Genomic DNA, 13756 nt, shown 5'->3' on the forward strand with positions numbered 1-13756 from the left:
AATTGTTTTTCCAACCTAGAAAACCACAAAACTGGAGGTGGAGTCACTATGGTCCAGAACTGACATCAGCCAGGTCAGGGGAAAAAAAATCATCTTTTTGTCAGAGGAACTGGTTTCAATTTACCAAGTACCCATACAGGGTACCGGCAGACAACCAACCAGGTAAAGCAATCAGAGAATTTCTGCTCTAAACCTGAATATCTTGCTGTTATTCCCCAGGTACGGTTGCAACTTATACATGCCACAAGATGCCCCCCATTAAAAAATACTCTTTTTTTGTAGTTTCAGTGTTTTTAGTTAGTAAAGCAGAATTAAAAGCTTTTTAAATTGCTTTCTATTTTTTTTTATTGTGTTTTTAAAATAGAAGTTTAAACTTTCTTAGCAATATCTGTTTAATGTTAGCAACTATTGTCTCTTACTTTTACTTATTTTTCTGAAAATATCTAGATCGAATTGTAGTTAAAACGGTCTAACTTACCTTCTTAGGTCCTCATCACCATGGATATCACCAAACACATCTTTGCTTTTCTGTAAAACACATTTACAAAAGTCACAATGTTTGTGTTAAGATGAATACATTTTTTCCTTTATTAATATATCTTCTGTAAGGCAACGAAAACCACAAAACTGAAAGTTTGGTCCACAAGTGACATCAACCAGGTCAGGGGAAAAAAAAAGATCATCTTTTTTTCTCAGAGGAGGTGAGAGGATTAGAGTTGCACCATAAAGGGTACCCATAAACCACCCACAAGGTAAGATTTTGCGATTATTCCACGGGTATAGATTCTACTTATATGTTTCCACTAGATGCCCACCATTAAAAAATACACTTTTGTTTCGTGTCACTGTTTTTAGATAGTAAACCAGAAATAAAAACATTTTAAATTGGTTTCTATTTTTTTTTATACTGTTTTTCTAAAATTGAAGTTTAAACTTGAACGTTCCTCTATCTGATGTTTCAATCTGGCATCCCAGCAATCCAGGTGCAGCCTCTGACCTGTTACATTTTGCAACATTACATTACTTAGCAGCATCTGTTAAAAGTTGATTTATAAATTCTGACTGCCTGGCTTTTAACAACACATAATGGTTGCATGGTATCCTTAAAGGAGAAGGAAAGGCTAGTAAAGAGTTAATCTCAAGCTGCAGGCATACCTTCAGTTGTCTCAATAGTGCCCTTAAGTCTCCCCATATTTCACCTGTTCAAAAGATCTGAAGCCAAACACGGAGAAAAAACACTGAGCTGGGTAAAGAGGATTCCCATAATGCATCGCTCCTGCACTGACTGTGTGAACGGGACACTGTAGGCGGCGCATGCGCATTGCTGTTTTCATTGAGAGAAGCCGGCGCAAGAAGCAGGGTGATTTGAAAGTGTGGCGCTGCGGGTTGGCAGTGTTAGGTCGCCTGGGGGGGGGGGGGGGGGGGGTTTTGGTTGCAGCAGGGACGATACTGGTGGAGCCGGGGAAGGAAAATCCAACAAGCAAAGAGAGTTAGAAGGCACATTTTGGGAGAAGGGAGGATTATTTAAAAAAAAAAAAAAAAAAAAGTTGGCGATCTGCTACAGGCAAGGGGGCTCTACAACATATTAAGGGCTCTAGTAGAAGCCTTTCCTTGCTCTTTAAAAAGACCAAGAATCTGTCTGTTATAACCATAAGGCTAAGGGCACACAAAACACTGGCTTCGCCCTAGCCCTAAGTACAGGAATAGTTCTAACCTTTGAAACCAGACCTGCTAATGGTTTTAAATTGTAGTCAATACAAATTTTGAATTAATTAAAACAATCTTACCTTTGGTACTATGCTAATAAACCACTTAAGAGGAAAAAAAATAGCCCTGTCACCTCCCAACAATGGTTATATATATATATATATATATATATATATATATATATATATATATATATATATATATAATAAGGTTAGTATCGGCATTCGTTTGTCTTGAGATTTTGGTAATGCTCACTTTCTGACAGATGTCAGATGAAGCCTTAAAACGGAAAAACTTAAAAAGAAAACATTTTTTTTAAAAAAAAAAAAGAAAGAAAATGTAATTGTAAGCAACTTTTCCATATACATTAAATATTTCCAGTTGTTTTGGCGTTATTTGTAAATGCAATTTCTGTTGAAATCAGTATCTGTCTGGATGTTTACTTTCTTGGTACTACTGGTTCTAACTCCTGAAACTATGTAGAAGATGCCATATGATTTACAGATGTGGAGGAGAACTGATTTTTGTTACACTGTTTCAAGAGTCAGAAGATGAGAACAGGAAGGGATTAACAAATACTGCTTTCAATAGCAATTACATTAACAAATAGATTTAAAATCAATGAAAATTTGAAAGTACAGGAATAGGACCCATTATCCAGAATGATCGGGACCAAGGGTATTCCGGATAAGGGGTCTTTCCGTCATTTGGATCTTCATACTTTAAGTCTACTAAAAAATCTATAAAACATTAATTAAACCCAACAGGATTGTTTTGTATCCAGTAAGGATTAATTATATCTTAGTTGGAATCAAATACAAAGCACTGTTTTATTTTTACAGAGGAAAAGGAAATCAATCGTAAAAATCTGAATTATTTTATTAAAATGGAGTCTATGGGAGACAGCCTTTCCGTAATTCGGAGCTTTCTGGATATCGGGTTTCCGGATAAGGGATTCCTTATCTGTACATCAATTGATATTGTAAAATTGCTTATAATTATTTTTTCATTATGCAAAAAAAAAAACACTTTTCGCTTTAAAATCTGTAAGCTGCAATTAGTTTGTACTTACATCTGCTTGGGGAAGGGCTGGTGGACAAATCCACTTTTCCAGAAGTAGAGTGCAGATTCTGCTCATATTCAAATTGTTTACTTCAGATATTTGTTTTACCGCCATATGAATGTCTGCAATATAAAACCAATAAGATTCAGAAATAAAATGATGGTATTTTGCAAAACAACTTCATAAAGTATTCTCTTGCATAAGGTTATAATTCCAATGAATAATCTTAGATACAGGCATTTTCAGCATTTGACCATACTACAATTAAATATGCATACATGCCAGTAAGGTAGAATAGATTAGAATATAATAAAAACTAGAAAGGGAAGTTTGAGAACAAACTTCATGTTGGGTTGAAAAACATGACATCACTGAATGGGCTCTGCCAACTTTCTCTGACCTTGGGCCATAGTTATATAGTAAAAACCACTGTACAAAGTCCCAAAGTTTTGGGACCCTAGTTTTAATAGTGTCTGAATGGCAGCAACTTAAATTTCCCACTGAAAGTCAACGAGTGACATCTGATTGGCGGTTGGTGGCTCCACCCCCTTTTTTAACCTGGAACTGCAGTTACCCAGTGACTAACTCTGCAAAGTTTAGGGACCCTAGGATTAATAGTTAAAGAACGGCAGCATTTTAAATTTAAACCAATAAAATTCAATGGATGAAATCTGATTGGCTGTTAGTGGCCCAACCCACTTTTCCTATTTTTGAACTGCAGTCCCCCAGTGACCAACTTTGCAAATTTTGGGGCATAAAAATTGTGAGACTGACAGCATTTTACACTTCACCATTGAAAGTAAATATGTATATGGCTGTTGGTGGCTCCGCCCACTTTTTTCTGACTTTGAACAGCAAATACCCAGTGACTAACTCTGGAAACTTTAACAACCCTGGAATTAATATTTAAATAATGGCATCAGTTTAAATATAAATCAATGAAATCTAATGGGTGGAAATGGATTTGCTGTTGGTGGCTCCTCCCACTTGTTCTAACCCTGAATATGTAGTCATCCAGTGACTGACTGTGCAAAGTTTGGAAACCCTGACATAAATAGTGTGAGAAAAGCAGCATTTTAAATTTAAACAAAAAAAAATCAATAGGTGAAGTCTGATCGGCTGTTGGTGACTCCACCCACTTTTTAAAATCTACAAAACAAACTGTGAAAAGTTTGGGGACCCTGGTGTTAATTCTGTGAGAATAGCAGCAGATTGAATTTCCCCATTGAAAGTCAATAGGTAAACTCTGATTGGCTGTCGGTGGCTCCACCCACTTTTTCTTACCTTGAACCAGAGTTACCTGGTGCCTAACCCTGCAAAGTTTGGGGACCCCGGCGTTATTACTGTGAGAATGGCAGCAGGTTGGATTTCCACAAGTCCATAGGTAAAATCTGATTGGCTGTTCACAGCGCCGCCCACTTTTGGGCATCCAACAATCATCATATTTTCATTCAGGCTGACGCCATGACTATGTGATTCAAGTTTGGGGAGTGTAGCCGCAAAGCTGTAAGATTGGCATCAGTTTCAATTTTCCCATAAAAGTTAATGGGTAAAATTTGATTGGCTGTTGTTGGCCCCTCCCAATTTGCATTTTTTTAAAAAGAACTGGAATGCGTAGTCACCCAGTGACTGACTGTGCAAAGTCTGGGAACTCTGGCATCAAACCAATAAAAAATCAATAGGTGAAATTTGATTGGCTGTTGGTGGCTCCCCCCACTTTTCAAATGTAAACCTGCAGTCCCCTAGTGACCAAGTGTAAAATGTTTGGGGACCCTGGTATTATTACTGTGAGAATGGCAGCAGGTTGAATTTCTTCCAAATCAATAGGTAAAATGCCCACTTTTGGGCATCCAGCAATCATCATATTTTCATTCAGGCTGACCCCATGACTGTGTGATTCAAGTTTGGGGAGTGTAGCCTCAAAGCTGTAAGTGTGGCAGCAGTTTCAATTTCCCCATTAAAGTCAATGGGTGAAATTTGCTTGGCTGTTGCTGCCCCCTCCCACTTTGGGGTCATCCAACAAATGTTGCTGAAAATCTTCCCTGTCAAAGTCAATGGGAAAATTGGGGTGTTTGGAGTGGCACCACAAAAAGACGGGGGGCCGGATTGCTTAGAAAAGCACAAGCAACCTGCTCCGCTATAGGGCGAAGAAGTGTGGAGAGTTTTGGTGTTGTACCCCTAAAACTGTAGGAGGAATAGCGTTTAGAAAATGGGGGGCGCTAAGAATAAGAAGAAGAAGCAGAAGCCAAAGTCGAAGAACAGTATGTTCGGGTTTTCAACCCAACACAATGAGAATTGTGTCCTCTTGTAATACAAACCTGGGTAATCTCTGCCAGTTGGATACCTTATTCTTTGTTCCACGCTGCTGTGTTCATACAGAGACACAATTAAATTGGCTGGTTTTCCTATTTGTTTCAAGAACTCAGGAGTGTTCAGCTTATGTGTGATTAGTACATTCTCTGTAGCTGATCTTTGATACTGCACACTAAGTTTCTTTATAAACACATCAGCCTTTTCATGTGCATCATCCTAATAGGAGGTAAAGAAAATATAACATTAGAAATGCATATTGATCTGAAAAGAGATACCCGCTCTTTTAACAATTAGGTTTCGTCCCCTTAAGCAGTACTGCTAAACCTTGGTGTAATTATCAGGATGCATGCCCATGGGTATTGCCACATAATTTGGAAGTTTAGAGCACTCTTGTTGCAGGGTTATTAAAAACATTAGTTATAAGGTGATGGTAATTCATGCATGTTGTATGCATTTTTATGCTGTTCCAGTAATGCATTTAACACCACCAATCACTGTAGTGCCCCATACAGTACAATACATGGATGGCCACCTATGCATTTCAAGGAGAACTAAACCTTTCCTAAAACCAACCCCTCATCTGGCCTCCATTGGAGTCTCTACCTGCTAACTCTCCACACAATATATTTCATTAAAAATTGTTCCTTATAATGTCAACCAATTGTTGAAGAAAATATAGTTTTTTTTAAACTGAAAGAATACAAAAAACATCAGATCAGAAGAAGGAAGGAAGAGATGAAAAGATTTTTTACCGAGAGAGGTGTGAAGCTTTGCAATTTTCTCCTAGGAATACTTGTACTGGAAGATATATCATATTTTAAAGAAGGGGTTGTATACCTTTGCTAAACATTGGTGCTTACTGCCCCTTTGCTTGAATAGTTAAATGTAGCCCTGCAATACAATGGATGCCCACTAGACTAAAAATGTAAGGTAGGCTTTCTGATTCCCTAAAGAGCAGTAACATTTACTCACAAGTAAACATTGTTGGCGTTAATATTGTTTGCTGAGTTAAGAATGCTAATTTAAGAGATAGAAATACTAGACAATAAAAAAAACTAAAGTCAGTAAAATCCATTGACTTCAGTAAAAAGTAACCTAAGGATGGCATTCAAAGCCAAGAGCATATCAAGCACAATTAAAAACAAGGAAAAGGCCAACGTTAAAGCCAGAACAGTAAAACCATATAAGACAAGAGGTGTCGCAACCTATTCTTTTTTTTAAGATTGTAAGCTTTTTTTGGGAAGGGTCTTCACCTGTTGTATCGGTTATTGGTTGCTTTGTATGTAAACATCCATTCATTGTACTGCGCTGCAGAATACATGGGTGTTTTATAAATACATGTTAATAATAATAACTACCACCATGCCAAAATGGGCCAAGCAGCTAATTAAGAAATATGATGTTTTATAACGCATTTACAAACTGCATCAGCTTCTAAACAATTAACAGGAAGGAAACAAGCTTCAGGTTTAAACAGTCATTCTAGGAAGGCATTATGGAGCAGAGGTTTAGAAGTGTTACTTGATGGTGGTGTGAGAAAGTACAGAAACACTATATATAATATTATGACACTACTCTAGTAAAGAGGAAATAGCACATTTCTATAGACAGAATTTAAGAGATACAAAAGCTGTTTCTTACCTTAGGTAAAATGTTTTTTTTCCACTTTTCAGCCAAATGAAGGCAAAATTTTAATGCATGAATTTTGTCAGGTCCTTCAAAAATAAAAAACAGTTTGTTGCTAATTTTGCTACTTATGCATATGACAGTTCTATAATATGCAACATGTAGGGGTGCCACCCAGCCTGTATATCATGGGCCTAGCCAGTAAAACATCTGCCAGGGCCAGTATGAAAAATGTACCGGCAGTATATTTGCTAGTAAATTTCTAATTCCCATTTGTTCTGACCCTGGCTGGTTCATTTAGAACTAAAATATGGCATAATCCAGCTACCATTGATAGCATATTACCTCTTTTCTGTCCTGAAACATGCAAAATCTGGCCTATGACCTGCCTACCTACATCACCACCCCGCTCCCCTATGCTGCCATTCCCATCAGATCATCCAGGCTGGTATTATATATTTTAAATGGTTGCAACACTAGCAATATGTTGGCCATTTTCTGTTTGAAAAAATACAAACAAAAATACTTACCTGTTGGTAACTCTTGTGCAATTTTATGAGCAATAGCTGCAGCCCACTCAGGATTGCTGATAGACTGCAGGTAAGACTGGATAGTCAAAACAGTCTTAGCAGTATCTTTATTAATGATTGAGAAGTGTTCTGCATTTTTAAGTTTCAGTGCTTTAGGACGCAAATTCTTTTCAAAAACATGCTTGGATGCCATCATATATAAAGTATCTAGGGACACCTACAAAAAACAAAGGTTAGAAAAGAAGTGTGCCCTCTTTTATATTGTAGTATGTTCTAACATGGCATTATACTGTATAACAGTGTCCTTACTAACTGTAAACCACACCCAAAAGGAAATCATCACACCATTCAAGTCCTTTGGATTTGGACAGAGCTCTGCATAGAAAATATATTTACATAATCTATCTTACAAAAATGGACACATCCCTGCATGTTACTTTTATACAACACACAACATGTGTATAAAAGTAACATGCAGGGATGTGTATCACTGCAAGACTCATCAATTTTATAAAAAGAACACTTACCAGGGGGAAAATATTGCTAGGAGTAATAGTTTTGTTAAACATAGTGAACTACAGACCCTGGAAAGGTCTGAGCCATTTTTATTTATCCAGACAATTCTCCTTTACTTATTTTACCAAGGATGGCAAAAGCAACTAGACTTCCTCCGCATTTTTGGAAGTTAACTCTCTCAAATGTAGTGCTGTTGAGGCTTCAATTGCCTTTTGGTATAAGGCTTGTGACATTTTTAAAGGGGCAGTACATGCCCTTTTTCAACATGAGCTTTTTGTGCTGAACATACTTTTTATTTATAAATATTTTCCATGAAAACAGACAAAAGGTATGTTCAGCATATACCCAGTTCATTGAGCTTATGCTGAAAACAGGGTATACTGCACCTTTATAGTTAACAAGGATATCATGTTTTATTCCTTGCTTACAAGTTGACTTGCTTGTCAGTCCACGCAGGTCCAACCAGAACAGCAGACTCCACCCAGGCAATGGGATTTTCTTGGGTATCTGGATAGAGGCTTCAGTGCAAACACTGTGCAAATCATCCATCAGGGCTTCAGTGCATATTTTCACAATATTATACAATTTTAGTGTCTAGTGTCAATTTAAGTAACGGCTGATTTCTTTTGGATCCCACACAAGGCACCTCAACACTGTTATGACTGGGCCCTGGACAATGTCATATATTGTTCACTATGGCCATTCATGCCAAGATGGCTGTTTAGGTCATAGGGGCTAATTGTGCTCAGATTGCAATTTATTCCTCCTTTTTTAATATCTATGCAACAAGCGAGTACAGGAGGCCATGCATTCTGCAGTAAAGATCCACTTTTATGTTCCAACTGTCCTCCAAAACAGAATTTGGCACTGAATATAACATTTCCTTTCAACACTCACATTTAAGCAATAGCATAAAAAGTAAGATACATGTATGTTCTATTGAAACTATTTAAGCTATAAAGCTAGCACCTGTTTTTGTAACAAAACAGCCTCACCCGCTATATTTATCAAATATAGGGGACATCTTGCAGATCTATCAATGCTCTTCATAGACTGTGCTCTTGGGCACACATTCTGAAGCTAGTAAGCAAAACAAATTGTGGTGCAGACAAAGAACTGTGTGAAAACAGTTTACAGTTTACTTTAAAGGAGAAAGAAAGGTAAAAACTAAGTAAGCTTTATCAGAAAGGTCTATGTAAATACAGCCATAAGCACTCACAGAAACGCTGCACTGACTTCTCTGAAAAAAGATTAGTTGTGTCTGTTTTCCTCTGCCAGAGACAGGCAGCTCTCTGCTTTCTGCTCTCTCCTGCTCCCCCCTCCCTCAGGAATGCTAAGAACTCACTCCCACCCCTTAGGAATGTAGATCTGAGCCAATCAGCAGGAAGCTGACTCATAGTCTAACTGACTGAGCATGTTCACTTGGTCTGGGTGTCTATGCAGGAGCGAGGCATTATGGGAACTTTCTTTACACAGCTCAGAGTTTTTTCTTCCTGTTTGGCTTCTGATCATCTGAATGGGAGAAACATGGGGTGACTTAAGAGCACTATTGAGACAACTGAAGGTATGCTGCAGCTTGAGATTATTAGCCTTTCCTTCTCCTTTAATGACTTCCACTTTTACTCTGCACTTTTCATTCCCCTGTCCTCTTCCAATCTGCCCCTCTCTACCCATCTCCATTTTGTTCTCCTTCTTTCCTTTTTTTGAGGTTTTCTTCCTTTACTGTGGTAAGACTGAATACATTTTGACAGCAGTTTGAAATTCCTGCCTCCTTCCCAATCCTTGCACAGCTCATGCATTTGTCACTTCTTAAATGCTTTTGGTCTTATAGCAAGCACAGGAAAAACTATGCTAGGTGGGTGAATAAGTTGCACCCCTGGGACACTGTTTGTACAGCTATGCTAACTTTTAATGTAGATACACACTACAGCAAGTACATTAAGCATACAAAGACATGTGTAAAGCTTTTGCTGCCCTAGGCTGATTTAAAAGGTCACCTCTAAACTATGGGAAGTGTGCCAATATTTACCCTGCATAATATAGTCCCCCAACTACTAACATTTTAGAAATGTAATGCTTTTAACATGATTATTAAAAACAATAAAGGGGACAAAAAGCAAACAGAAGACAGAAATAAACAAAAATGTACCTTCATTAATTTTGAAATAAGTAGCAGCGTTGGAAATGACTCCTCACTAAGCTCTGCAGCTGAAAGAGGTTTTGAGGAAGAATGAAAAAACATAATAGCATTACTTCTCTGAACATTTAAGATTGATGTTGGCCTCAGGAAACATCTAGTTATGTCTCCAACAACTGCTGAACTATTTTCTATACTAGAAGTAAAAGCAAACTGCAACACCTATTGATGCTATGAAAGAAAGAATATAGTATTAATGGGAACACTCAATATTTTAAAGACAACCCTCTAGCTCTATGTAAAATAAAATGCACCTGTTGCCTTCCAGTACCTTGCTGCTCGAGAAAAGTCCAGCTTCAGTTATTATATAAATTGGTTGGGTCATGCACAAAACTGACAGCAAAAATCAGCAGCTGGGTACTATGGGAGCCAAAGCCATATGATGGAAAGGCCAGTAAAGCACATGTAGGCACACGGAGGGTATTTTTAAGGAAGACTGTCCATTATGACTGGGGTTCAACGGAATGTTTACTAGTATCCCGGTTGGTCTGTCATACTTTGTAATCACTACTATGCTATGTAGCCAGTTCCATTGTGCAAACACCAACAACTCACCAACTTACAAAAGCAAAAGTTCAAATTCTCTGGTAAATCAACAGCATCCAGCAGTGTAAGAGATCACTAGTACACAAAATTTACAGGTGGCTTAAGATGTAAATAAGTGAAGAAGGCTGCTATGTTGACTGACTATTATTTAGGCAATTAGAAGAATCCTTTTAAAGGAACAGTTCAGTGTAAAAATCAAACTGGGTAAAATGGATAGACTGCACAAAATAAAAAATAATTGCAATAAAAAAATGTAATCTATAAAGGCTGGAGTGGACAGATGTCTAACATAATAGCCAAAGCATTACTTGTTGCTTTCATCTCTCTAACCTCTTAGTTATTCAGTGACTTTAGGGGGAAGGGACACATGGGACATAACTGTTCAGTTAGTTTATGAGCATGCAGGTCAGATTCAAGTACAAACTAACGGAATATGTCCCATATGCCCCCCCCCCCTCAACTCACTGACTGGTTACTGACTGCTAACAGCTTAGAGAGCTGTAAAGGAGGAAGTAGTGTTCTAGCCATTATGTCAATGTTTTGTAAATGAAGGTAAAAAACTATTTATTTAACCTATATTTTTCTCTCTAAATTTTTTATGACTTTGCTTTCATATTTACACTTACATATAATCCCCCAAAAACTTGAGGCTGTTGTAAAGAACAGTAGATGAAAAGGAAGCCTTGTCTGTGCAGTAGGAGGCATTGCGATTCCATGTTCCAGAATATACTGGTGCTCCAGATCTGATGGGGGTGCAATTCTTTTACAAGATTTTAAATGATTTATTAGACCCAAAGCCTTCAAAAAGAGATAAATATGTTTTGAGTATTTAGAATGAAATGTTGCACATCAAAAAAGAGTGAAGCAAACAAATAAAAAAAAAAACCCATTATCTTTAATTTAGCTTTCCCACAGATCAATTAACCATCTCTGTGAAAAGAAAACAACCAGAATCTCTATATGTGCAATAAAAAAAAAAGTTAAACATATTTAAAAGATTAAGAAGATATAGAAGTAACCATGGTATTCTACGACCTGTAAAAAACATACAGTCAGGGAACTACTCCCGAACAACCTCCGAAATTGCATACATGGAGATGGGCTTGCTGACCTGGGTATGCCCAGGGTGGTTAATCTAGTAGTTTGTCTTCTGGGAGTGGTATGATGCCAAAAAACAGTACTGATGCAATAGATGGATACTAAATCTTTAACAGAATACTGAAGGCAATTGGTAAATGTAGCATTATCCCTGAACACAAACATATGAAAACCAGGGGGCCCAAGGTAAGTATGACAGAATATGGGGCCCCTAGTGTCTTTTCAATTTAAGAATTTAGTGCGGGTTATAGTACAAACCTGCACTTTTTTTATGGCTATTCATTGGTCACGGTTATCATTTTAGTACTATCAATCTTTGTTCACAATATAAGTTTTGTCTGTTTTACCCTGTCAAATGTCCTGTACTTTTATCTTCACAACAATCAAATGCTGTTGATCTATACAATGTGTGCTATGTTCTGTTAAAAGAAATAAAACTACACCTTTAAATAAAAAAATAATTATACTGTATATTTATACTTTTAGAAGGTAGTTTTTCCTGTATATACCTGGCTTAGCTGTATATTAGTGTTTTTCTCATCAGCCACAAGTATAACCTGTAGGACACCTTCAATGGTTTCATAGTCATAGGGATCCAGCTGTAAAACATATATTTAGCAGGGGTTTAAAAGGAGAATATGTAAATTCTATAGCTCTGTAACAATTCGAATAGTATTATAATCTGATGTGAATACAAAGGTTAACACACACACTCATAATAATTACAGGTATGGGAGCTATTATCCATAATGATGGGTGTTTTCACATGAGGAATCTTTCTGTATCTTAAGGAGCACCTTCTTTCTATAATTGTCATGGAATACTCTTGTACATCTATAAAAGCCTGGAAAGATCCATTGATGAATCACTAGAAACTGTACTACAGGGTCCACCAATTTATACAAACTAATTATATCCCCCTTAAGCAACCCACTGTGAACAATGCAAACTTGTCCAACCCCTATTCAAAACTGAGGTCCTATGGAGGTCTGGAGAATTTCTAAAGAAATGTTGCCACCTTACCTGGTGCCCTAGACATGCCTCATTTATACTGTTGACTTGTGCACAGTATAGTAATTTCACAAAATGTTTATAATACTAGATATGCACAAGTCTAAGTCTTGTGAACATTTTTGGTACATTTTTTACTGCAGAGGATAGCCGGCCCTTAATTCACTAGGGGGTTGCCTAACAAATTAGCACGACCCAGCTATCCTTGTCCTTTAATGACCTTTGAGAGTATTCAGTATCTAGTAGAATTAAGTCTAAAACAACTGGACTTTTCTGAGTTTTTCTTGAAAACGTTTTTGGGAGTATTCTCCATAATATAGGGAAGATTTAGAACACCCACTCATATGTTCAATCCACACAAAGCAAAAGCAAGCATACATTTATTTGTACCTTATGAAGAATGCCACTTAAACTGACAACCAGATGCTGAGTACTTTTCAGCAAAGGAATGATCTCCTTTGCTTTTTTAACAGGGTCAGAGTGTGGGGTCTGTACATAGTCTTTTGTGGAATCACCCTCCCCACGCTTACAGTTTGAAGCAGAAAGAAGCAGTGTTTCTACATAAAGTTGCAGAGCAGCATCGCTATCCAGCTTGAAAGTGCTAAAAAATGGACAAAAGTAAGTGAGCAGTCAGTATTCTGTTTTCTACATTTAACCAAGCAGACAAATTACTAACTAAAAGTTAATGCTACAGAGTACTTCCATGTCATATCCATGCCTTACCTGCAGTACTTTAGTATAAGCCCTGTATCCACATGTGAACTCTGGACTAATGTGCCAAGTAACTCTTTCTTTCTCTCTGAACGTTGTCTAAACACAGACTGGAATGAAATCTTAAAAATAAATAATTAAAAACTGTTAAAACAAGCAAACACTGCATATTGCACTTACTGAAAGAAAGTTACATAATACTGAAGAAAGATCAGTTTCTACTTGTACAAGTCATGGTAGATGCCTATGATGCCATAAAGCAGGGATCCTCAAGCTTTTTTACCTGTGAGCAACACAAGCACAAAAACCTTCCTAGTAGGTGACCAATAAGGACTTGGTTAAGTAGTAGCCCAATGTGGACTGGCAGATTACTAGAGGCTCTGTTTACCAGTACACATGGTCTTTATGCCTCCAAAACATGCCTCCAAGTCAGAAATT

General features: G+C 37.4%; 1 protein-coding gene across 1 annotated transcript in view; it reads right to left on the minus strand.

The window, feature by feature from the left end:
• Window positions 1-13756, minus strand: part of kntc1 (kinetochore associated 1) — a 95544-nt gene that overhangs the window by 18864 nt on the left and 62924 nt on the right. The window contains exons 43-52 of the mRNA XM_012969013.3: window positions 13331-13440; window positions 12998-13208; window positions 12106-12195; window positions 11125-11296; window positions 9905-9963; window positions 7240-7456; window positions 6725-6798; window positions 5089-5299; window positions 2780-2892; window positions 479-528 (exon numbers count right to left, since the gene is read on the minus strand). Of these exons, the coding sequence (XP_012824467.2) occupies window positions 479-528; window positions 2780-2892; window positions 5089-5299; window positions 6725-6798; window positions 7240-7456; window positions 9905-9963; window positions 11125-11296; window positions 12106-12195; window positions 12998-13208; window positions 13331-13440 (1307 nt within the window). The remainder of the gene's footprint in view (window positions 1-478; window positions 529-2779; window positions 2893-5088; window positions 5300-6724; window positions 6799-7239; window positions 7457-9904; window positions 9964-11124; window positions 11297-12105; window positions 12196-12997; window positions 13209-13330; window positions 13441-13756) is intronic.

Source organism: Xenopus tropicalis, chromosome 1, assembly GCF_000004195.4.
Source record: "Xenopus tropicalis strain Nigerian chromosome 1, UCB_Xtro_10.0, whole genome shotgun sequence".
Classification (NCBI taxonomy): domain Eukaryota; kingdom Metazoa; phylum Chordata; class Amphibia; order Anura; family Pipidae; genus Xenopus; species Xenopus tropicalis.